Source organism: Durio zibethinus, chromosome 27 (genome assembly GCF_047325235.1).
Source record: "Durio zibethinus cultivar Kanyao isolate XHJ-2024 chromosome 27, ASM4732523v1, whole genome shotgun sequence".
Taxonomy (NCBI): domain Eukaryota; kingdom Viridiplantae; phylum Streptophyta; class Magnoliopsida; order Malvales; family Malvaceae; genus Durio; species Durio zibethinus.
In genome coordinates this window covers 1,378,114-1,402,493 of record NC_143188.1, presented here as the reverse complement: position 1 = coordinate 1,402,493, position 24,380 = coordinate 1,378,114, and the positions used below count along the sequence as shown (strand labels likewise).

The 24,380-nt window shown below is 32.1% G+C and overlaps 6 protein-coding genes across 7 annotated transcripts; 3 read left to right on the top strand and 3 right to left on the bottom strand.

The window, feature by feature from the left end:
• Nucleotides 1–2,782: 2,782 nt before the first annotated feature.
• Nucleotides 2,783–4,252, bottom strand: LOC111280066 (translationally-controlled tumor protein homolog). The gene is made up of 5 exons (XM_022867220.2): nucleotides 4,120–4,252; nucleotides 3,676–3,749; nucleotides 3,448–3,576; nucleotides 3,193–3,350; nucleotides 2,783–3,096 (listed from the first exon to the last, which is right to left on the bottom strand). The coding sequence occupies exons 1-5, from the start codon at nucleotides 4,145–4,147 to the stop codon at nucleotides 2,979–2,981; spliced, it is 507 nt and encodes a 168-aa protein (XP_022722955.1). The 5' UTR covers nucleotides 4,148–4,252; the 3' UTR covers nucleotides 2,783–2,978.
• A 997-nt stretch (nucleotides 4,253–5,249) lies between these two features.
• On the top strand, nucleotides 5,250–10,878 carry LOC111279685 (condensin-2 complex subunit CAP-D3). The gene is made up of 9 exons (XM_022866676.2): nucleotides 5,250–6,886; nucleotides 7,139–7,882; nucleotides 8,076–8,570; nucleotides 8,957–9,048; nucleotides 9,206–9,293; nucleotides 9,376–9,490; nucleotides 9,561–9,687; nucleotides 9,806–9,980; nucleotides 10,161–10,878. The coding sequence occupies exons 1-9, from the start codon at nucleotides 5,384–5,386 to the stop codon at nucleotides 10,866–10,868; spliced, it is 4,047 nt and encodes a 1,348-aa protein (XP_022722411.2). The 5' UTR covers nucleotides 5,250–5,383; the 3' UTR covers nucleotides 10,869–10,878.
• A 776-nt stretch (nucleotides 10,879–11,654) lies between these two features.
• LOC111280088 (chaperone protein dnaJ 49-like) lies at nucleotides 11,655–13,504 on the top strand. The gene is made up of 2 exons (XM_022867250.2): nucleotides 11,655–12,904; nucleotides 13,076–13,504. Exon 1 carries the CDS (start codon nucleotides 11,844–11,846, stop codon nucleotides 12,900–12,902), a length of 1,059 nt encoding a protein of 352 aa, XP_022722985.2. The 5' UTR covers nucleotides 11,655–11,843; the 3' UTR covers nucleotides 12,903–12,904; nucleotides 13,076–13,504.
• A 924-nt stretch (nucleotides 13,505–14,428) lies between these two features.
• Nucleotides 14,429–15,038, bottom strand: LOC111279849 (uncharacterized). Its single transcript, XM_022866911.2, has one exon. The coding sequence runs from the start codon at nucleotides 14,968–14,970 to the stop codon at nucleotides 14,605–14,607; it is 366 nt and encodes a 121-aa protein (XP_022722646.2). The 5' UTR covers nucleotides 14,971–15,038; the 3' UTR covers nucleotides 14,429–14,604.
• Nucleotides 15,039–17,296: 2,258 nt separating this feature from the next.
• Nucleotides 17,297–18,583, bottom strand: LOC111279250 (uncharacterized). Its single transcript, XM_022866227.2, has 2 exons — nucleotides 18,427–18,583; nucleotides 17,297–17,742 (listed from the first exon to the last, which is right to left on the bottom strand). Exons 1-2 carry the CDS (start codon nucleotides 18,500–18,502, stop codon nucleotides 17,393–17,395), a joined length of 426 nt encoding a protein of 141 aa, XP_022721962.2. The 5' UTR covers nucleotides 18,503–18,583; the 3' UTR covers nucleotides 17,297–17,392.
• Nucleotides 18,584–20,759: 2,176 nt separating this feature from the next.
• LOC111279248 (eukaryotic translation initiation factor 2 subunit gamma-like) lies at nucleotides 20,760–24,380 on the top strand. 2 transcript variants are annotated; one of them, XM_022866223.2, is made up of 9 exons: nucleotides 20,760–20,809; nucleotides 21,309–21,435; nucleotides 21,577–21,638; nucleotides 21,812–21,924; nucleotides 22,013–22,115; nucleotides 22,290–22,517; nucleotides 22,604–22,822; nucleotides 23,139–23,399; nucleotides 23,764–24,380. In XM_022866223.2, exons 2-9 carry the CDS (start codon nucleotides 21,330–21,332, stop codon nucleotides 24,064–24,066), a joined length of 1,395 nt encoding a protein of 464 aa, XP_022721958.1. In that variant the 5' UTR covers nucleotides 20,760–20,809; nucleotides 21,309–21,329; the 3' UTR covers nucleotides 24,067–24,380. The 2 variants fall into 2 exon arrangements, with proteins under 2 accessions (XP_022721958.1, XP_022721959.1); XM_022866224.2 differs by having other exon boundaries at nucleotides 20,760–21,107.

The window sequence follows — 24,380 nt, the reverse complement described above, 5'->3', positions numbered from 1 at the left end:
GCTACGTTGAATTTGTTGAATGACTTAAATGTCCTCGTTTCGTTTTTTTCATTTTTTTTTGTGACAGAAATGCCCTTAACGGCGGTTTTGCTGCAAAGTAAGATCACTATTGCTTGTGCTGAATTTTTTAATTAAAAAAAGAAATAATTTATTTATGTTTTATTTATTTTATAAGTTTAAAAAAAAACAAGACAATTGTCGTTTAATTTGAAAATAATCAGGTATTATTTTGGTATGGTTATTTTATATTTTTTAATTAAATGAGAATTTTTTTTTAATTGACGTGAACTTTAATGGTTGTTTTAATGTTTTGATCTGATTTATTATTTTTTATTCTAATTTATTTTTTTAATTAATTCATTTGTTAATTAAATGATTTGAAAAATGGAAATATTTTTTTAAAAAGATAAATGCGGAGAAAAAATAAATAATTATCACTTATATGGATGGCAAGTCATTGTAATTATGAAAAACTTCGTGGTCAGTTTGATTTGGTCCATGATTAAAGATGCAAAGGTTTTCAAAAATTTCAAACTAACCAACGCATGGACGGCATCTTGGCGGAGAAAGCGTATGTTATTGTTAATCGTTTTACTTACGAATCCGGCTGACGGGTGATTATGAACACTGATTCAAGTTAAAATAAATTATTTTTATATTTAATGTATTATTTTTACAAAAATTAATAAAAATTAATGCATTGATCATAATTTTTTTTTTAAATATCACGTTAACCACTAGCAAGTTAAAATTTCTTTTGTTTATTTAGGTATAACACATATTTGCTTCTTTTGATCAAAATAGTCGCTGATTTATCATTATTATTTTTAAATTTGATAATTTATATATTTATATTATTTAATATATTAAAATTTTTATATTTATTTAATAATTTACATGAAAATTATCGGTCATAGATAAGCATGAAACATGAAATATATATTTTTATATTTGTTAAACTCATATAATTTTTACTAAAATATTAAATCATGTTATTTTTATATATATTTTTTCGTATCATATTCGTATTGTGTTATTATATCATATTTTAAATTATCATATTTAACTATTATAATTAAAAGAAATTTAGTTGAAAAAAATGTACTTAAAAAGTATGATAAAAAATATTATTAAAATTTTTAAATGTTTGATATTATAAAAAAAATACAAGTAATTAAAAATATCTAAAAAAATATGTATAAAATAATAAAATATTAAAAAATAAGATAATAAAATAATTTGTAATCCAAAATATACTTTTTCATAGAAAAACCAAAATTTTTAAATTAAAAAACTAAATTCATATTTGGATCAAAAGTCATTTTTGTAAGCAAAAATTATTTTCAATAATAATGCTAAATGAGCTTTATAAATTTTTGAAATAGTCCATTTAAGTTTTAAATTTCGAGTTTTGAAGTTCAATCATGCAACTTATTATCAATCAAACTCAAAATTAATTGATTTTCAACAAATGCAGAATGTGAAAAAATTACATTATTAGTTTATTTTTTTTCTTAATGCTTCATTTTTTATTCGTGATCTAAAAAACTCGAATTTTTTCATTTATAATCTTTTAAAATTGCTTTAAATTCATTTATTCATATCAATATTATGTTAGAATTTGAATGAAATATAAACAAAATTTACCATGTAACATTTTGGTGACTACACATATGATAAATTTCATTTAAAATTTAATACTATGCCAATATATAAATTAATTTGAAACATAGTTTGAGTTTATTTTTATTTTTTTGCGGATAAAAATGAAATTTTGTAATAAAATCACATAATAATAGGGCCCAGAGTGTCTGACTTGATTGTCATATATTTTAATTTAAAATTATGCAAGAAAACCATTTGATAATTTTATATATAATATGATTATAAGATATGAAAATATATGAAAATAATACGATTTAAATTAAAAAAAAATCGCATATCAATATGACAAAAATAAAAAAACATGGATGCACAAAAACAAAAAATCATAAAAGAAATGATGATTATGATGATAATATAAAAGTTTTAAAAATTTAGAGTTTCAAAGTTGAAATTTTCAAATTCAAATGTTAATTTTAATTCAAAAGATAAAAATAAAAAATAAAAAAGTGGTATTTTACTAAGTGAATTTTATGTGATATAAAATAAAAATTCCTCGGAAGATTTTGTCTAACTTTGTGCATTTATAGGCATCTTCAGCTCCTTTGTTTAGTTGAAGTTTGAGCAGAAAAAGTCTAAATTAAAAAAAAAATGCATGCAATTGAATATTATTTTTGTTTTAGCCTTGAAAATATGAATTTTTTAATAGGTTGTGTTGTTTCGGTCATTGTGGCCCACGTAAAAGAAGATGATGGTTGGTTGGATCTCAAGGTGGGCCCAACATGCAGTTCACTTCATTTAGAAATAAAAGCCTTTGCTTTAACTTAAAGCATGTGAGGGTGACACCTAAAGATTTTATTAAACATTAGGTAAAAAATATATTTTTAATTAGAGTGCATAATATCTTGATTACATTAGCTAATTTGATATCATTCTAGTATATCTATCTCATTTTTTTATAAATTGAAATTATCAAACATTAATTTTCAAAAATAAAAATAAAAATTTTAATATTTTATTAAAAATTACACAAATGTCTAATTTGTTTCTATTACACAGATTCGATAGTCCGGTCTGGTCTGGTGATATAGATTGAGTTGAAATCTGAATGCTATCAAAGTTTCTATGTTACACTTGCCAAAGTTGTCCAAAAATCAATCCAACAACCACACCAATTAAATTAAGGATAAATAGAACATTGATTTAAGTTATTTTAGTCACCCCATAAAATTAAAAACATTCCATGACAAAGAAACAACAATTAAAACAAAACAGCAGCAGCCATGAGGCCTTTAGTCTTTACCAGTACAAGAGATAGAAAACAAGGCAAAGCAATAACAAAGACTAGAACTATAGCAAGCACTTCTACTTCAAACTCAGCATTTGACCTCCTTCAATGCATAGGCAAAGTACAAAAATGTTGGGTCAACAGCACCTTCTTTGTAGTAAGCAAACACCAAACAGCCATCATCATGCATGCTCTCTCCAACGAAACTGTGAAAAAACAAGCATAAACTTCAATTTTTCTCCCCTAAAACTGAAAAGAATACTTTAAAATACAAGAAGAATACTCTGATCAGAAGCACTCACAATTGAAGGTCCTTGAGCTTTGAAAGCAAAAACTTGGTTGCACCCTCAATGTGTTTCTTAAAGTTTTCAGCCTTCTCTGCATCCAACGTGGGTGTCAAATTCTTGATAAACTTCTTTATGAATGCGACAAACTGCTTCTTGTCAAAAGCAGGTTGCTCCTGCAAGCAATATCATAATAGATTCTTCACATTCTACCTCAAAAACATCAAAAAATCGAAAAAGCATGAATTACTTTTAATAGTGAAACCAACCAACCTGAAGCCTAAAGGTGTCGACGATGTCAACAACCTTCACAGCTTGGTCATCAACACCCTCATCCTCATCCGCACCTTCAGCAGAAGGATTAGCACCAATGTCAACATCAACAGCTCCTTGCACAACCCACTAGAAAGCAGCAAAAAAACAGCAACAATTACAGTTTAATTCCAATTCTCATTACAGAGAATCAAAAACTTTAACATAACAATTAGACAAAACACTAACCTTTCCCTCAACTTCCCACAGCATTCCATTCTCAATTTCCTTGTAAGGGAATGAATCAGAAAGAAGCTCATCGCCTGAAATTAATTACCATAATTTCAACTCAACTCAACTCAACCACACAAAGTTCAACACAATAGCATCAACAAAATTACACAACATAACTAAGCAAAGTATTAAAAGATCTGCACTTTTTAACTTTGGAAACACCAGATTGCTAGATTTTGAAGACCCACTAGCTAAAATTTGTCAAATTTTTATCTTTTTTAATAAAAATCTAAACTTTCCAACATTAATCTAAATTGAAGGAAAACCCAATATTACACGAGGATTAAAACAAAGATCTAATAAAGCAAAAACTTTAAACTAAACTAAACTAAAAACAATGAAATCAATATAAAAACCCTAATCCAAATTAGAGAAATTAATGGTGAAAAAGGGTCATACCTGAAAGGAGATCCTGGTAAACCAACATGATTGCAGTCTCTCTCTTTGAGAAATTGAAGCGAATAGCTAAGACTTTTCCGCGTATTTAAGAGAGAGACGCAAAGGACTACGACCAGAGAGAGCGAAAGAGGGCTTTTAAGAAGAGTGGATGAATGTTATTTATAGGCGAGGGTTTCGCTAGAGGTCTGGATTGGGGCTAAGATCAGCTAAGGAGTTTTTGTTTTCACCTTGTTTGGGAGTAGGGATAGGTGTGTGCTTGACTTGGGATAGGTATACGACTCTGCTGATGTTGCCGTTTGGCACGAATTATGTTTATTAAAATTTAATTTATAAATATGTTTGTTTTTAAAGAAATTTATTAATATTTAATTTTAAAAAATTTTAATTTCATAAATTTATTTTTTTGTGAGAGGGTTTAATGTTTGGATTTGATGCTTAATTTAGAATAGTTTTGACAAATTTAAATATAGTATAATATTTGACAAAATAAAAGCATATAATAAAATATCATGATATAAAAATAACATAATTAAAAACATTAAAGCATTATTATTTATATTTAATAAAAAATATTATTATTTAAAATTTTAATAAAAATTATCTATAAATTTGATAAAAATAAAAAAATTATATTTTATATATTTTATATAAATATAAATTGTAATATAATAATTTTTATATTTTATATATATTAAACACAAAATAAATATAAATACATAAATTATTGGATACAACATTAAATAATAATTTTGTGAAAAGTTAAATTTTCTCCAAAAATCAACCAATGAAAGAAAAAAAATCAATCAATGAAAAAAATAAATGAGTATGAGTTTTAAATAAATTTGATAATTTAAAATATAATACGATAATATAATAAAAAAATATAAAAATAATAAATTTTAAAATTTTAATAAAAATTATATATAAATTAAAAAAATATTTTGTATTGGTATTATTTATAATACATAATTTTTATATAAAATATAATATAAATATATAAAATTTTAATATTTTATAAAATAAAAATCTAAGAATTACCCCTCTAGTTCTATAGTTGAATTTGTGTTCTACCTATTGGTTGGGTCGGAACGTAGGCCCAAAATTTCAATAATTTTTAACCATTTTTGAAATAAATGCCCTCTCTTTAAGCGGGAACAGAAAAAATTCAAAGAATTTCAATGAACACCAGCTAACCCTTCCCCCAAAAACAGAGAAACTCTCCAAACTGAAAATCCAACCTGAATTTGCAAAGAGCCAGAGAGCCATGGAAGAAACCATAGCAAGAATTGTCACAGACCTCGAAGAAACCAATCAAATCGCAGACACCCAAAGCCAGACTCCACTCATTTCTCGCTCTACTCTCTTAGATCTCCAATCCCTTTTATCCACAAACGACCCACACCTCCTTTCCCAGTTCTTCGATGACCTCGCTTCGAAGAGCCTCTCCCCTTCTTCTGTCAGTAGCTTGTTATCTTTCACAATGGATTCTGACCCTTCCCTTCGTCTCTCTCTTTTAGCTTCCAAAGTCTACCTCTCTCTTCTCCTCTCCCCAAATTCCCCTGTTTTCACTCTCTTCACTCCCATTTCATTCCTTTCTCTCCTCCGTTCCCTCCGTCGCGCCTTCAAAACCGGTCCTTTAGCACAACCTGATGAGCCTTCTCCTCCCCACACGCGGCCTAATCGGAAGAGGAAGAGTGGGGGGAGGGGCCGTGGAACACGGAATAACGTTAGGAGTTCGGGGGGTAATAGTGAGGAAGAAAGTGATTCTTTGGATATAAAAGAAGTATTTTTTATGCTTGAAATGTTGGTTTCTGTTGTGGGTTTGATTCATTTGGACAGGTTTCCTGATAGTTTGAAGTCTTTGATACAAACCATCGGTGAAATTCCTTTGATGGCAATGGAAAAGTTTGGGAATTCGGGTTGGTTTAATCGTTTAATGGATTTTTGTTCGCGGGTTTTGAGTGAAGTGCTGAGGTCTGAACATGGAGAGATGGCTAGTACAGCAGCTGAGGTTCTGAAATCTTTATTGCCATTGATATTAATGGTTAAATCGCAAGCAAGAAGTTTTGCATTGGGGTTCGTGACAAAAAGGATGATGGAGTTGGGAAATGAGAGTGATGGTGTCAAGAAAGCTGTTGTTAATTTCCCTAGGTATTTGGTTCAAAAGGCACCCGAGAAGGCTGAGCCACGGGCTTTGGCTGTGGACTCGATCATGGAGGTGGTTAAAGTGATGGACTTGGAGGATCAAATAGGATATATAGAGTATGTATTGAAGATGACTAAAGGAAAGACTAATCTTAGACTGTTAGGTGTTGATCTTATTGCAATGATGTTGATGTCACTGAGGGATCCTTTAGGGGTGTATTCGGATGTTAAAGTAAGGGATTATTGGGGCACAAAGTGTTTGCAAGCTTTGATTCTGAGGTGTTCTGATTTGAGTGCTGGAATTCGAGCTCGAGCCCTATCAAGCTTGGCACAAGTTGTGGGGTTTTTGTCTGGTGATGATAGGAATACAGGTATTTTGAAGGAAGTAATGGGGTTAGGCGAAGGTGGGGAGGAGAGGCCAGAGGCTGGAATGAATGATCTTTTGAGGAAGAGGTGTATGGATGAGAAGGCAGCTGTTAGGAAGGCAGCACTTCTTCTGGTCACTAAGTTGACAGCCCTTTTAGGTGGTTCTTTAGATGGAGTCCTGCTCAAGACGATGGGTATGGCTTGTTCAGATCCACTTGTTAGCATACGTAAAGCTGCCATTTCAGCTCTTTCTGAGGTTGATTTACATTTTTGCTTAATCTAGTTTTCCTTGTTCAAATATGTTTCTTTATTCACTTAGCATGCTCATTGTGATGTTCAATTAGTTTATGATGCTCATTTGACCTTAAGAGCACTATGCTTTTGTGATGATTTTATGCTTAATCATAATTCAGTGCATAGTATGATGTTGGATTTGTTTACTTAAGTATATGTGTTCTTTCTTATGCATTTCTCTATCTCATGTTGATTTTTTGCATTAACTTTGCAGGCCTTCAGAACGTTTTCAGATGAAAGTGTGATTACTGAGTGGCTACTTTCTGTTCCACGTTTAATAACAGATAATGAATCTAGCATTCAAGAAGAATGTGAGAACTTGTTCTTGGAATTGATTTTGGACCGAGTGTCTAGAGCAGGATCAGCTTGCTCACCAAAGAAAGGATCTAGTTTGTCTGATTCAAATCTAACAGCAAAGAGTTTAGAAAGGGAGATGGAATTGTTATTCCCTGAAGGGGTATTAGTTCTTTTGCAAGGCATCTGCAATGGGGAGGTGACTCCATGGGTGAACAAAATTTGCACAAGCCTTGGTAAAAAGAAACGACTGAAGCCCAAGATTGCTATTGCTCTTCAAAATATTATAAAGACATCTGAATCTCTCTGGTTGAGCCATTCAATGCCAATTGAGAAGTGGACAGCCCCAGCTGGTGCTTGGTTTCTTCTATCAGAAGTGTCAACATATCTTTCAAAAGCTGTGGAGTGGGAATTCCTCCATCATCACTGGCAGCTCCTTGACAAGAATGGAGAAGAAGACAAGTTTCAAAGCCCATTTTTGCAAGGAAATGCTGATGCAGATGAAAAGGGCATAGAATCCAATTCAGTTGCGTGGGCAGGAGATCGAGTTTTCCTCTTGCAAACCATCTCAAATGTTTCCGTGGAATTGCCTGCTGAACCTGCAGCAGATTTGGCCCATAAGTTGCTTAAAAGAGTTGAAAAGTTCAGCATGCATTCTACAGAGGTATTTATCATTGGGTACATTGACAACTCAAGAACTGCAGCAATGCTTCGTTTGTTTTCCTCTGTGGACCTTTTCCCTCCCTTTTAGGCAATAAACTTGTTTGTATGCAGTTAGCTGTTAAATATTTATGCTTTTTCAAGTTAATTAATGATAATATATCATATGCATAATCAGCTAGAATATTTGATGGCAGGTTAATGCTCATATAAAGGCTCTCAGAACATTGTGCAAGCGGAAGGCATTAAATCCTGAGGAGGGTGATCAACTTGTCCTGAAATGGTTACATCTCCTTCTCTCTAAAGCATGTGAAATTTTAGAAAAGTACATTTCTGATAATAAAGAAGCAAATAAAAGTAATAGTTTCTTTACACCACCAAGTAGCGGGAGCAGAAAAGGGAAGCAAGGAGCAACTGCTTCACGTTTATTGTCAAAAGCAGTCACTGCAGTTTATACTGTTGGGTCTTTGGTCATTGTCTGTCCTTCTGCTGATGTGAGCTCCATTGTCCCACTATTATACACAGTCATAACTTCAGGGAATCCTGATTCAAAGTTGAAAAAGTTACCAGGGCCTAGGGTATCTTTGAAGCAGACAGCCCCTTCTTTGTACATTCAAGCATGGTTGACAATGGGGAAGATTTGCCTGGCTGATGGGAAACTTGCAAAGAGTTACATTCCTCTCTTTGTGCAGGTCTGGTCATCAACCCTGTAGCTTCTATAGTAGATGCTCTGAAATTCTGAGTTACAAACCAGAAAGGTTTTTGTATGATTTCCGGTAATGTTTTACAATCCATGTTTCTTCAAAGTGAGTGAGAAACCATTGTTTAGACCATTTCTTCATTCACTCATTTTCATCACAACTTACATGGCGAAACATTAATAAGCATAGCCAGCATCATTAATTCTTAGAACACATAAAAGGTTCCTAAATTATTTCCAAGTATCATGCTTATGCTCTTATCTAATATGCATTTCTTCCCTCCCTATTGTTTCCAAGTTATTCCCACAGTTTTTCTCAACGTCATCAGTTCTAAACAGTATCCGATAATAATCTTAACCATAGATTTTAAAAAGCAGGAGCTCGAAAAGAGTGATTGTGCGGCACTTCGCAACAACCTTGTCGTGATGATGGCAGATTTTTGTGTTCGCCATACTGCTTTAGTTGATTGGTGAGTCCTTTGGAAATTTAATATAAATGAGCTTACTAATTATGCAATAGTCAAACTGACTATTAAGAAGAGAGTGAAATGAAAGGAAAAAATGTAACAAAGAATCATTTTGTATGAGAATGGCGCTATTCTAATGAACAATTCTTGAAATATACAGTTACATAGCAAAAATCACCAAGTGTCTCCGTGATCCATGTGAACTTGTCAGACGTCAGACTTTTATACTGCTCTCAAGATTATTACAAGTAAGTTTGGGTCACAGGTTGTTTCACATGTGATATTATCTTAATAGCCTATTTAATATTGTAATTTTGTTCTTAAATCCAGAGGGACTATGTGAAGTGGAGGGGAGTGCTATTCCTTCGGTTCCTTCTATGTCTAGTTGATGAATCAGAAAAAATAAGACAACTAGCTGATTTTCTCTTTGGAAGCATTTTGAAAGGTAAGGAGCTTTAATAATTCATTATAACATTGTTGAAGTTGGTAATAAATGTTCAGTGGATTGCTTCCAGCCAAGGCTCCACTTCTAGCTTACAACAGTTTTGTGGAATCCATTTATGTTCTGAATGACTGCCATGCCCACAACGGACATAATGGTTCCAAGAATTCACGGATGGAGAGTCGGCTTTTTTCCATCAGGTGCTCATGTTCTTCTTTCAGCCACAAGAAAAAAGGATTTCTGTGATTGAGGCACATGTTTATGATCTATTCGGTGTTTTCTTCCTTGATAAAATCTATCCCATGTGACTATTTCCAGGGGTAATGATGAGACATCCAGGTCTAAGAGGATGCGCATCTATATGTGTTTGCTGAAACAAATGGCTCCAGAGCACCTTTTGGCCACCTTTGCAAAGTTATGTGCAGAGATTCTAGCAGCTGCATCAGATGGCATGCTCAACATAGATGACATAACAGGACAATCTGTTCTGCAGGTACTTATCATCTGCACATTTGTAAATTATGCTAGCCCGACAATGTTTCTCTTTTCTTTTGTGATCATGCATGATAGCAGCCAATCACTTTTTCGTACCTAGTGCCTAGTAAATTTAATTTGTAAGTTTCTGTTACTAATAATTTCCATGCAAAACAATTCTTGAATGTTGGGAGAGCAGGATGCTTTCCAAATTCTTGCCTGCAAAGAGATGCGAGCCTCATCAAATCGTGGATCTGCATCCGACACAGCAGAGGTAGAGGAAGAAGGTGGAGATAACGGTGCATCCGCAGCTGCCGCCAAAGGAAGGGCTATAACACAGGCAGTCAGAAAGGGCCTTATTCAAAACACCATCCCCATTTTTATAGAGCTAAAACGGCTATTAGAAAGCAAGAACAGCCCTCTCACAGGTTCTCTCATGGAGTGCCTGCGAATCCTTCTCAAGGACTATAAAAGTGAGATTGATGACATGTTGGTTGCGGATAAACAGCTTCAAAAGGAGCTCATATATGACATGCAGAAATATGAATCAGCAAAGGCTAGAACAACAGCTGCAGAGGCAGTTGCCAACTTGCAAAACCAAAGTACCTACCAATCACCTTGTGTTTCAAAACGTGCAGATGGAACTCATGCCAAAAACAAGTTGAACCAAAAGTTGCAGAGTGATTCAAAAGTTGCATCGGCAATCGCAGATGCAGCTGCTGAAGCCATTGCTCGGTCTGTACTAAAGGAGGTGAACAAGGGAGCAATGACACCACCACTAAGTTCCATTAGTATGCCAAAACTCAAGTCTAACCAGGCAGGAAGCCATGCTCAAAATGATCGCCCCTTACATGTATTGGAATCCTTGAGGAAACGACAATCCTTTGATTCTGATGATGAAAATTGATGTTTTAGAATGCACTTTTTTTTTTCTTTTTCATCTGGTCACTAGTTAATGTAAATATAGTAAATAAAACTCAACTTTTTTTTTTTTTTTATCTATAGTTGTTTCAAGCATCAATCAATTTATGTTTTGATTGGTTCATTGACTTGGCTATTTATGAATTTTTATTACATAAAGTATTAAAATTTATGTAAATATATTATGTTTTACACGAAAATTATATGTTATAATTTATATTAATATAAAAAATAAAAAATATATTTTTTAATTTTATTAAATTCATATATAGATATTATTAAAATTTTAAATTATGTTATATTTGTATTTTATTTTCGTATTTTATTCATGTTTTATCGTGTTTTTTATTTTTTATTTTTTTTAAAGGATTATATAAAAAAAATTAAAAATAAAAAAAAACAACGAAAATAATCACAAAAAATAAAAGTATAAATCAAACGGAGTTGTATTGAAAATTTATTATCTTTTTATTTATTCTAGTTTAAAAACATTTAAATATATATATATTAATATTTAAGTTTTGACTGCTGTTATTTTTATAATTTTTATTTACTAAATTATTTATTATCTGATGGCCAAAAATAATTTCTATATAAAAGTACCATGCTGTTAAAAAAAAAAACAAACAAATAAAATAAAATTAGAAAAAACAGCAAAAAAAGGCCTAGCTCCTCTACTTTATACCTTCTCCCAGAATATGACGTGGCGCATTCTCATTGGACTCCCACAATCTATAAATTTAAAACCGGGTCATTTCCCCCCTCTCTCTCTGTATCGGACTCGGATCTTCCATCTGGTAAGTCTCCTCACTCTTTAATTTGGAATTTTTAATTCCCCAAATCTGCATTTCCTTTTGATGTAGGTGATCAATTTTGGAATTCTCTTGTGAAACTTTTTTCGGAAGTTTAGGGTTTGATCTAGAGAAAATTTTAGGGTTTTCTTTCTTTTAATCGAAAAATTATGGATGGTAATAAAGATGAAGCTTTAAGATGTGTTCAAATCGCTGAAAAAGCAATTGCTTCTGGTAACAAAGAGCGTGCATTGAAATTCATTAAAATCGCACAACGCCTTAATCATAGTTTATCCGTTGATCAGCTTTTGGCTGCTTGTGAAAACCTCGATTCTGGGTCGTCCCCAGTTTCTCCTGTTGATGAAAAGTGTGTTACTAATGAGAATAAAGGTGGTTCGTCGAAGTTTAATGAGGGTTTTGATGGGGAGAGGAAATATACTGAGGAACATGTTCAGTTGATTAGGCAGATTAAGAGAAACAAAGATTATTATTCGATTCTTGGCGTGGAAAAGACTTGTTCGGTTGATGAGATTAGGAGAGCATACAAGAAGTTGTCATTGAAAGTTCATCCGGATAAGAATCCGGCTCCGGGTTCTGAAGAAGTGTTTAAGAAAGTGTGCAAAGCATTTAAGTGTTTAAGTGATGATGATTCGAGGAGGCAGTATGATCAAGTTGGTTTGGTTGATGAATTTGAGTACAATCGGCAGCATAATGTGAGACAGAGGAGGAGGAGAAGATATGGGCATGATTTGTTTGATGATGATGATTTTGATCCTGATGAGATATTTAGGTCGTTTTTTGGTCAGGGGGATATGTTTAGGGCCTCTCATGTTTACAGGACTAGAGGAACGGGTGGTCATCAGAGGGAGGAGCATCATGGAGGTGGACCTAATTTGTTGATTCTTCTTCAAATATTGCCATTTTTGTTGATTTTCTTGCTTGCTTATCTGCCGATGTCCGAGCCTGAGTACTCTTTATTTAGGAATTACTCCTATCAGATTCCTAAGACAACTGAGAAATATGGAGTGGAATTTTATGTCAAATCATCAGCCTTTGAAGTGAATTTTCCCCATGGAAGTCCTGCTCGAGCTAATGTCGAGGACAATGTGATTAAGGATTACAAGCATATGTTGTGGCGCTATTGCCAAATGGAACGACAGAAGCTTCATTGGAATAAGAATTTACCAACTCCACACTGTATTAAACTGCAAAATCTTGGACATGCATGAAGGTAAGTTTAAATCCAAAATTGTGGCTCTCATGTCTCCTTTATGCACTATTGTTAGTGGGTAAAAAACCATGTGTCTCTCTCTTTTTATATCTGTGCTCCTTGTATAATATGATGTTCCCATTATGCAGTTTGAATGACTTAAATGTGCTTTTTTTTTTTCTGATTGAATAGGGTATAAGATTAGATTCTTTGAAATCATCAACAAGATGTTATATTGATGTGCATGGAACCCACAACAATTTTGTCAAGTCCAAGGGCATTCTTTTGCTACCGTTGATCATCTGCTAAGATGGTTCGGGACTGATTTTCAATGTATGCCAAGGACACCTCCAGGCCATAATGTTTCTCTTTCGGTAATGTGATGAAATACTACAGTCTGCAGTTTGTACGTGGTATGATTATTGTGCCATAGAAGGAGTTAGCACAAATAAAATAAGTAGAACAAAAAATGGTCTTCAAGATTGTTTCTTTTTGTTGTTTCCTTCTCATTGATTTCCAAGGATGTCTATACTTCTGTTTTGAGATCCATATCTTGGATCTTCCATGTGACTATGTTAGAAATATGCAAAATCCATTGAAGTGTTCTTTGTTCTTGAGCTACTTTTCTTGGTTTGAGTTGCAGAAATTTGTTACTTATTCCATAATCTCTTGAATTGAGCAATTACTTTATGGGAAAGAGATGGCCCAAAGTAGCTCAGCTCCTCTAATGAAAAATTTCTTTTGGAGGCCCACCCCACCAACAAAATAAAGGTCCCTTTAAATATTTGTTCTTACAATTAGATCGTGAAAGTTCTGCTTCTTAACATAAAGAAAGCATGGACATTGAAAGGAACGAAGGCATTAAAATTTAAAATGACATAGGAGTTTGATGCACTTATTTATTTAATTTTAGGTACATGATGGCTGATGCACACATTTGTTGTGTTGCCATGTTTAACGATTGAAAGCTTTTCCATTCTTCTGAGATGGTCCATTTCTTCTGAGTTTGGTGGTTTTTTTCAAAGAAAATCATATTTGGATAAAGTAATTATAAATGTTAAGATTTGAGCTATATACTTATTAAAGGTGAGAAAAAAAGTTGAAAAAAAATTGATTTAAAATAATAAGATTGAATTTGAATCAATTTTTTATTTGATTTAGATTAAGTTTGAATATTTTATATATATATATATATATATTAAGTTTAGATTAAATTTCGAAGTGAAAAGTGAAAAATTGAATTGAATCAAATTATATATTTTTATTAATTTTTATTAAATTTTTAATTTTTTTATAAAATAAAATAATTATTTTATATTTAAATTTATATAAATATATTAAAAATTACACTAAAATAATATATCAAAACATAAAACGATAAAAAAAAAAAAAAAAGAATTGAGACTAAGCTATAGTTGCACCACCGTCCCAACCACCGTGTCGCCCCTCAGACAACCACCCCATCCACCGTTAATTAACAGTCAGCAAGATAAAAGACAGCAATATACGTATAATTAAACAGTGCAATAAGACAATTCTGTAATATCAGTTAAAAATTTTCAACGCTCCATTTATTAAATTACAACAATGCCCTCAGACCACTTGAGTATTCACGTAAATTCACAAAAATACTACATTAAAAAAAAATAATCTACGCACTATACCGTATACAAAACAAAAACGAAAAAAAAATAAGAAAAAGCTCTCCCAGATAGAATCTGTCAATCGTCGGAACCATCACCACCGCCAAAGATGGAAACACGATTGTAAAGCAAGAACAAGATGAGGACAAGAAACAGGGCAACTCCAAAAGGGGAGCCACTGACTCGGTGAATAGTGTCAGGTTCACCGGTGGAGAAAATTCTGGATACAAAGGAGACGCCACGGTCTGAGGAAAGGAACTGGATTGCAAGGAGGAGGATGACGGGCAAAAGGAGAAGACCAAAGGGAGTCAAAAGCTCGGAAATGGCTTCAGTTATAGCTTCACCATGGTCACCAAACAGGAAAGGAGCCAACACCACGATACCTACCACCACTGCTAGTATTACTCCATGGGGTGCACCACCACCTTGCCTGTCTGGTAACATGGCTATTTCGTAGGGTTTGGTCTTTTTCTTTAAGGTTTTTGGGTTCGCGAGATAGTGAAGGGGAAAGGGGGGATTGAAATATATGGCGAGCGGAAACGCGTTTGTGTAAGAAGTAAAGAAAGAATTGTTTTTGGTTTTGTTTACCATTTCTTTGACTTGGAAGTAGACGGGACGGATTATCCGTCTGAACCCAAAGTTCTTTCAAATTTTAAAAGAATTAGATAAAAATTTATTCGATTTGAACATAATTTTTAAATTTATTTAAATTTTGAATAGAGTCTTAGATAAAAATTTAAAGTCTGAATTCCGCTCGGTTCAATCTGAATAAATTATATATAATTAAAATATTATAATTATATAAATATATATATGTGTGAATTTTTATTTTAAAAAAATTTTAGTTTTTGTTTTATAAATTAAATTTAATGATTAGATTTGGGGTTTATTTTTTTTAATTTAAATCAAACTTAAAAAGTTTTAAATTTTAAAATATTAACTTAAATTAAATTTAAATAAATATATAATTTTTTAATATCAAATATAAATTGATTCAAATTTGGTTTAGACTATAAATACATAGAAATAAAAAATATATAGTTCAACTGTTTATTATTGCACTTATTATCTTTCCTTGTTTTTGTTCATTACAGTATGGGGTAGTTCCTAATTCAAGCAAATGAAATTGCATGGAAAGATCGGTAACTCAAGAAATTTCTTTCCTTCTTTTTTTTTTTGGTGAAAGTAACCAACAACCATCTATGTTCTAAGTGGTTAAAGGAAAGACTTATTTGAGTCGTCTAGTTAACTTAATGTAGCCAGAAGCATGTGGGAGCCGAGGTTGAGTAAAGTTGGGAGGAAAGTTTCAATGGTGGAAGATCAATGAGAAGGACCCTTCATTTGAATAATAATAATAATCTTTCCTTCTCCATAATTCAACAGTCCTTTCCATCAATGACCAAAAATATCATCCAATTGTCTTCTTTGTAGTAAAGATTTGCCTGCAAATTCATGACCATATGATAACCCTTTTCTTAGTTTTGTTGCTGTTTTTTTTACCAACTGTTCTTCATAGGCTTTTTTTTTCCTTTTTAGCTTTGCTGTTGTCTCGATCATTTGATTTTGTAACTAGCCTTAGCTTATAAACTACTTTTTTTTAATGCTTTGTAGTGACTTCATTTTCGTTCTTCACTTTAGTGAGTTTATACTTATTTATATGATGAATATTCGAGTTAAGTTTATACATGATATTAATAAATTTTAAATTTGATCGAATTCAATCTAATATGAAATATGAGTTTAATTTTACTATCTAAGTTTGCTTATATTTTAATTTTTTTAAATAAAAATAATTTATATAATAAATATTAATTATGATAAAATAAATAATTAATAAAATAAAACCTAAAAAATACTTTATTAATTTGAGTTGGTGTTTGAATGTAATTAGTATATATAAAAGCATAAAATATTAAAATATTATTTATTTATTTATTTTTATGTAATATTAATATAAATAATAAAATATATACAATAATAATTTGGGTCAACCAAGATTTTGGTCTTAAACTTTACATCCAAGATTTGGCTTAAAATTTAAACCCAAACGGATTTAAAATTCATATTCAAATACTTTCAAATTTCAAATGAGCTTTCGGGCTTTGACGGATAAGTTTTTGGATCCAGACGGATAAGCTGACTCTTGGACAAATCTAGCATAATCGTTTGTTTCAGGTTTTTTTTTTTAAAGGATGTTGAAACTTGGGATAGAAAAAGAAAGTGTAGGCATTCAAATTTAAATTTTAGATCAATTGAATATCATCTAATTGAAGGTTATCTTTCGTTTGTTTCATATTTTAATAAAATCAATTGATGACAATTTGAAGAGTGTACAAATAAGATCACTAGCTGCTCATGAGCGTAAGAAAATCTAAATTTGAGGACAATTAAAGAGCAAAACTGGCAATATATGCCAACTAGCAAATGGACAATTTATTTTTAGATTAACCGAAGATCCAAGAGGGCCTAGGGTGCAGATTAAATAAATGTTTGCAGTTCCATTGGATTCCACACACCACATGCTGCAAAGAAAAACATGCTTTGATCTTACAGAGAAAGTTGGAAAAAACTTTTTAAGACTGTATTATTGCCTCTATGATTACATTAATATTTTAACTCAAAGTTTCGTATCATGATTTTAAATATATACGATACGATGATACGATATAAAAATGATAAAAAAAAAAATTACAGTGTACTCCGGAAACTCAATGATGTATTTCAGTAGCTTCAGCAGAATCATTATTTAGAAGAGAAATAAGAACCAGGAAGAACCCAGCAAAAGACCAATGCCAGAGTGAACAATTAAAGCTGCATAACTGAAACAGAAGGAAGAATTGTTTTAAGCACTAAATTTTTTAATCTATCACCCATAATCACACATTGCAAAGGAGCAACGATTCTGTCCAGGACATTTTTCAAAACAAGAGCCACAGTTGTGAGGATCATTCTGAATATCAACACACTTTCCATCACAGCAAACGAGTCCATAACCACATGCCCGACCACATGCTCCACAGTTATTGGAATCCCTAAGAGTATCCCTGCAAAACTGTTGAAAACAACAAGTGGTGCCACCCCAAGGATTCTTCTCACGATCCAAGCAAATATTAGCATCTCTAGCACATGATAACACCCTTTGCCGCCCTCTCAATGCAGCTCGAAAGAAGCTCATATGTGTTGGAGCTTCAGACTTCCGCAACCCTAGTTCCCTTCCTGCAGCAACCCCATCAGAAGTTTCAGTTAACACGAGGACAATGAAAAGCAGACAGGTTGTTCTAACAGCATATCTGAAACAGGAGTTTGCAGAAAACATGGGAAGTTACATGCAACACTTGTCGTTGGCGATTTTGTTTCATTATCTTTAATGAGAAAAGCTGGCCTGATGAGATAAGGAAAGCATCAAGCGGGACATTAATTTTATATTGAACTTCTTATGTGAACTGGTGGCCTTTGTTACAGTCTCATTACGTAGAGGATCAACCTAACATGTTTCAAACAATTTGGGGAGTTGAGATGTGAAGCAGACTTGAATGGGACTTGGGAACTTCCAATTTCCTATTAGTTTTAATCTTAGTCAATGAGAATCTTTCAACAAATCAAAATTTTATATTCTCCGCAAAACTTAAAAATAATGGTCAGATTCAAGTACTGAGCATATGCCAAGGCAAAATTTGCCCAAACTACTGCTAGAAAAATAGTTTATGCACGGAAGAAAACACACAGATTCGATCTAATTAAATATTCAAGCCTTTATCGATCATCTGACAAGAGAAAATATTAGATTGACAAATTTGAAGAAATGGGTTGCTGAAAATGTGATGGTTTAGCATAGAGGTAGAGGGATCAGATTAACTGGTATTCCTTGCTTTTGTGAGTTTTCTGCTAAAGCAAGCTTACTTTTTGTATTGAGTGCTCCTCTCTTTGTTACTTGGGTTTGAATCCGATAGCAGACCGTGAGAAGGTAATTTTTCATTAATTTGCTTTGAATGTCATATAGATAATCCTTAAAAAAAAAAAAAAAGAAAGAAAATGAGTTTGATTAAGATTAGAAAGGGTGGAATGATGGGAACAAAAATACAGAAGGGACAAGACAAAAAGAAGTCCAACAATCTACATTTAATAGGATAAAACTTATACAAAATTTTGTGAATTTATTAAAAATGAGTAAATAAAAGTTTTAATAAAAAATTCAAAATAATAAATTGATAGAGTTTAATATGAAAATTAATAATATGTTAAAAAATTATTTAAAATATTATTTATAATTTAAATTTAATTAATGCTTATTCAATGATTAAAATCTTATCAATGTTTTTATTAAAAATATATATTTAATAAATAAATCAAAATTTATTAAAATTTTACACGTTTGATTTATGTGACAAAATTTTTTAATTTATTAGTTATTATTTTAATTTTTATTTATTCATTTTTAATAAAAAATTTCATAAACTTTACTTATAAAACTTCGTGTGAATCTTTTCCCCTTTAGTACCAATGCGAAGTGTATGCATAGACGTGCATTGAAGATATAGCAACAAAAGAACCAATTCAAAAGCAAGAGACGTATGATCAAATGATTTCTTTGATCACGCAAGGCAAAGGGATTAAGTTAAAAAGTGAACAGACAATAAGGCTAGAAAACATATATTGATTAAGATGAAGCTTAATCTGAAACTATTTGCAGAGATACAATACCTCTTCTCCAGGTTTTTGATTCATTAAGAGCAGTCAACAGTATCTGCAAAAGTAAAAGTGTGAAGTGCATGAGGGTGGTTCAGGGAAGGATTTATGCAGGCAACAGGCTGCACAGATTCAGGCATTCAAGTTAGATAAAGAATCTTTAAATTTGATACAAATTTGTGTAGCAGTTGAAACCTCTAGTTACGTATGTCACTCTTTACAGGCTCACGGACAGAGAAGCCGGCATTTAAGGTCGAGAAAAAAAATAAAAAAATTAAAAAAATTTAAAATTAATTTAAAATTATAATGTTTGGTTTAATTTAAAATTTTTTTATTTGATTCAAATTAAATTTAAATATTAAATATATATTTTTTCATATTTTAGATTGAGAGTTAATAAATCGAACTGAATTTATATTCTTATTAATTTTTATATATATTTTAAATTTTTATAAATAAAAATTATAATTTTATATCAAATTTTATATTATCAAATAATAATTTTAAAATAATATATAAAAAATAAAAATTTTAATTTTAAAAATTAATAAACTAAATTAAATTAATAAAATTTGATTTGATTCAATTTAAATTTTATAAAAAATCTGTTAAAATTCATATCGAATTTTAAAATTTTAATATTATATAATATCTCCAAAAATATTAAATCAAATTCGTTCAATCTAATATTATCTTTCCTATATATGCTCTCTGATATGATGTAACTGATGCAAGACTGGACGCCTGTAAAGCAGGCAAGACAATTAAATTGTGGAAAGAAGTTGAGAGTACAACTGAAAAAATAATTTAATAATATTAAAAAAAGAAAATAAATATAATTTTACTTATTTTATTCATCTAACTAATTAATAATAATAAAAAATATTAATATTACATATTGCTGTTAAATGAAACATCTCTTTAAAATTAAGAAATTGAGAGTAGAAATGATAGTTAGGTGGATCATTGGAGTTTGATAGTTGATATTGAAGTTATTTAAGTTTCAATCATTTTAAGTCAAAATTAATTTAGAGTAATATTTTAAATTACTTTATCTATCTCTTTTTTTGGTCCGTCTTTTTTTTTTAATTGAAAATATCTCAAAATTATTTTTTTTAATATATAAAATCTTTACTTTTTATATTTTAAAATTATTTTTTGTTATTTTTTTAATTTTTTATTTTGAAAATCATAAATTTTAATTTTATAAAAATATTTAAATTTTAATATTAAATATATTAAAATCAAAATTTTTCTTTAAATTTCGTGAAAATCAATAATATTCAAATAATTTGAGACGGAAGAAGTGTTTAGATTGAAATAATTTTGATTCAGATTATTCCGATCAAATCTAATTGAATCGAATATAGATTCCGGCAAATTAAAAAGAATTCTTACATTTCGGATCAATTTTTTCAGCTTCAATTGGAAAAAAAAAGAGAGTAAAATGGGCTATGTCTTCTTCAACAAAAAACCCCAAATCCAGCCCAACCCAACCCAGCAAGATTGACAAAAGACTATCCCTAGCTACCTTTTTTCTCTTTCTTGCTGCGTTTTCTTTCTGCAACTAAGCAAAAACTTCAAGCAAGTCTCTCAGGTTCGTTTGATTATTTCCTATTTTTCTGCTGATTTTAATTTTCTTAATAAATTTTTCGACGTTTGCTCTATTTGCCTGCGTCTGTTCAAATTTGCTATCATTTTGATTATTTTTTATGCGTTTTCTTTTTGTTTTTCGGAGAATTTTTTTTTTTAATTTATTTTGACTGGAGTTTGGTAAAACTCAAAATTTGAGCATTGAGGGTTTCCAAAATTACCCTTCTCTTTGGAATCCAACATTTCCTCTCTGTCATTTGAGGCTCAGATCAAAAACCTCGCCGAGGGAACCAAACTCTGAGGTGTGTTGTGTCGTGTCTGCGATTCGTAGGTTGTAGGAACTGAGCTTTTAAGGCTTCTGTTTTGTGATTTATTGGATTTCAATTTGATTTCTTAGGGTTTATCGAGTGTGATTAATTGCTAGATTCCTGTATTTGGCAACTGTTTTTTACTTCTACTTTAAGTGAAATGATTTCCATTTTTGGGACATGTTCTGTTCGCAGTTCATATTAGAAGCAGCCAAAATGGCGAGAAAAGGTTTGATGGAACAAGACTTAAGTAAACTGGATGTGACTCAGTTGCATCCGCTCTCTCCGGAAGTTATATCTCGCCAGGCGACTATAAATATTGGTAATGTTTGAATTCTGTTGTGTCCATACTATTACTTGTAGCACCTATTGTTATAGTGCAAATAGTTAGGGTTATTTAAACTCCGAGTCATTGCTTCTGGCTTTATTGATCAAAACTTTGATTTGGGTTTCAATTTATCAGGCACCATAGGGCATGTGGCACATGGGAAGTCAACAGTTGTGAAAGCAATATCTGGCGTTCAGGTGATTTAGCTTATTTTTAATGAGTAATACCCATCTAGGATATGATAATTTACCTTTTGAGAGTCTGCTTGGTATGTTGTGCCTTTTGTACAGTGAGTAGCGTTGCTGTTGAATTTTGGAGTCTAGTAAATGTAAACACATTGTGCCTTGTGTGATTTGTGGTGTTTCTGCAGACTGTTCGTTTTAAGAATGAGTTGGAGCGAAATATTACTATCAAGCTTGGGTATGCAAATGCTAAGATATACAAATGTGAAGATGAACGATGCCCTCGTCCTATGTGCTACAAGTAGGTTGATATCTAGCTGCTGTTTTCTTAATCAATTTCATGAGTATTAATAACAACTGCAACTGTTATCTGAATATTGTTTTTGTAGGGCATATGGAAGCGGAAAGGAGGATAGTCCTCTTTGTGATGTGCCTGGCTTTGAAAACTCCAGGATGAAGTTGCTGAGACATGTATCTTTTGTAGATTGCCCGGTAAGGTCCTAAGTGCCACTCTTTGGAGATGAGGGAATTAACTAGTCTCTCACTTGCTCACTCACTATTGTTTCAATGCTACAATAGGGATTAAGCATATTGCGTTTCAGATTTATTAAAGTCTTCTATTTTATCATATATGAATTTATTTTTTATCTTCAATGTTTCCATCAGGGTCACGATATTCTCATGGCTACCATGCTTAATGGAGCGGCAATTATGGATGGTGCATTGCTTCTCATAGCTGCCAATGAAAGCTGTCCGCAACCTCAAACTTCTGAGCATCTGGCTGCTGTTGAAATCATGCGACTCCAGCATATTATAATTCTTCAAAACAAGGTTGATCTTATTCAAGAGAATGTAGCCATCAATCAGCATGAAGCAATTCAGAAATTTATTCAGGTTACCATATTTGTTTTACAAAAAATAGATGGACATTTCAGTCTTGTTTTTCTTCTTAATCTTTTGCTCAAAATATTTCATTGCAGGGTACCGTTGCTGATGGTGCACCAGTGGTACCAATTTCTGCACAGCTAAAATATAATATCGATGTTGTATGCGAGTACATTGTTAAGAAAATCCCTATTCCAGAGAGAAACTTCGTCTCACCCCCTAACATGATTGTCATCCGATCATTTGATGTCAATAAACCAGGGTTTGAGGTTGATGAGATTAAAGGTGGTGTTGCTGGTGGAAGTATACTCAGGGTATGTATTTATTTGGAACGTGCTTGTTACTTGTTAGTATTTCTTTGGAAATGAATGCTACAATTTATGCACTTTTTTACTTACTACACGCGGGAGACTTTCCATATTTTTGTCTCGTTTCATGCTATCTCTAACACTTTTAAAGTATATTATCTGTTAATTAGTTGACATTCCTAGAAATAGCATGCATTTAAATGGAACATTTACAAAATATTGACTTTTACCTGTTTGTAGTTGGTAGAGAATGTATTTAAAGTGAGCTTCTGTAGCTTTGCTTTGTATTCATGATTATTTTGTTAATATTTGTTCTTTTCAGGGTGTTTTGAAGGTGAACCAATTTATTGAAGTTCGTCCTGGGATTGTTGCTAAGGATGAAAATGGAAACATCAAATGCACACCCATATATTCCAGAATAGTCTCACTGTATGCCGAACAAAATGAGCTACAATTTGCTGTTCCAGGAGGTCTAATTGGTGTTGGAACAACTATGGATCCAACTTTGACACGTGCTGATAGGTTGGTGGGTCAAGTTCTTGGCGAGGTTGGGTCACTCCCAGAAGTTTTTGTTGAGCTCGAGGTAGGTGCTGAATTTCTTTAGCAGGGCTCCACATTGTTTTGGTAACCATTGTGGCTTATGTGAAGCAAGTGCAAGTTTATATCTCTTCCTCCTTGCTTGATAGGTTGGGAACCCATAGCTGTGAAATCATTTATTTATATGTTCTTCCTACATTTTAATTTCAAAACTGTTTTGATGCACGCACAACTCACTCTCTTTCTTTTCTGAGAGCAACATGGGTTTAGTTGGCAATGTTGGTTTATTCTGTTAGATGTTGTCTGTGGCTGTTGCCATGGTGAACAATTATCATAGAAACTGTGTCTAATAACAAAAATGAAAAATAAATGCTGAGTGCGGTCATGGTGTGTCTGTTCTAATTGTGCAGGTAAACTTCTTCCTTCTTCGGAGGCTTCTTGGTGTTAGGACAAAGGGCTCAGAGAGGCAGGGAAAGGTGTCAAAGCTGGCCAAGGGAGAGATCCTAATGTTGAATATTGGGTCTATGTCAACTGGGGCTCGAGTCATAGCTGTAAAGAATGATTTGGCAAAGCTGCAACTCACATCCCCTGTGTGCACCAGCAAGGGAGAGAAGATTGCACTAAGTCGCCGAGTTGAGAAGCACTGGCGTCTAATAGGATGGGGCCAAATTCAAGCTGGAACAACCTTTGAGGTTCCACCCTGCCCTCTTTGAACACCAATAAACAGGTAAACGGAAAGCAAAAACATCAGTAAAGAAAGGCAGAAGAAGCGATTTTTTTGTTGAAATGTGGGAAGGCAGACAATATCTTGGTACTATTTTTGTCAGGTGGAGAAGAAAACATTGTTTGGATAATTTTATCACTGTGTGTTGGTTCTTTTTCCCCCTATTTTCTGTGCAGGAACTTGACCGTTCCGTACATGACATTTTTGAGTTTTGTTTTTCTGGGTGTCTTTCTATGCGGAAACATGGAAATTCTACAGCAAAGTCCTGACTAGTGTCGATTTACAACAAATTTTTGATCGAAA

Bases quoted from the DNA above. Each gene is read 5' to 3' on its own strand.
- LOC111280066 (XM_022867220.2), bottom strand. From the start codon at position 4,147: ATGTTGGTTTACCAGGATCTCCTTTCAG. The intron at 3,750-4,119 runs GTATGACCCTTT...AATTAATTTCAG, and splicing joins TTACCAGGATCTCCTTTCAG to GCGATGAGCTTCTTTCTGAT. The intron at 3,351-3,447 runs GTTGGTTGGTTT...TATTGCTTGCAG, and splicing joins TCGACACCTTTAGGCTTCAG to GAGCAACCTGCTTTTGACAA.
- LOC111279685 (XM_022866676.2), top strand. From the start codon at position 5,384: ATGGAAGAAACCATAGCAAGAATTGTCACAGACCTCGAAGAAACCAAT. The intron at 8,571-8,956 runs GTCTGGTCATCA...TTTAAAAAGCAG, and splicing joins ACATTCCTCTCTTTGTGCAG to GAGCTCGAAAAGAGTGATTG. The intron at 9,688-9,805 runs GTGCTCATGTTC...GACTATTTCCAG, and splicing joins AGTCGGCTTTTTTCCATCAG to GGGTAATGATGAGACATCCA.
- LOC111280088 (XM_022867250.2), top strand. From the start codon at position 11,844: ATGGATGGTAATAAAGATGAAGCTTTAAGATGTGTTCAAATCGCTGAA.
- LOC111279849 (XM_022866911.2), bottom strand. From the start codon at position 14,970: ATGTTACCAGACAGGCAAGGTGGTGGTGCACCCCATGGAGTAATACTA.
- LOC111279250 (XM_022866227.2), bottom strand. From the start codon at position 18,502: ATGAAAAATTACCTTCTCACGGTCTGCTATCGGATTCAAACCCAAGTA. The intron at 17,743-18,426 runs GTAAGCTTGCTT...GGGTTGCTGCAG, and splicing joins AGGAGCACTCAATACAAAAA to GAAGGGAACTAGGGTTGCGG.
- LOC111279248 (XM_022866223.2), top strand. From the start codon at position 21,330: ATGGCGAGAAAAGGTTTGATGGAACAAGACTTAAGTAAACTGGATGTG. The intron at 21,436-21,576 runs GTAATGTTTGAA...TCAATTTATCAG, and splicing joins CCAGGCGACTATAAATATTG to GCACCATAGGGCATGTGGCA. The intron at 22,116-22,289 runs GTAAGGTCCTAA...TGTTTCCATCAG, and splicing joins TATCTTTTGTAGATTGCCCG to GGTCACGATATTCTCATGGC.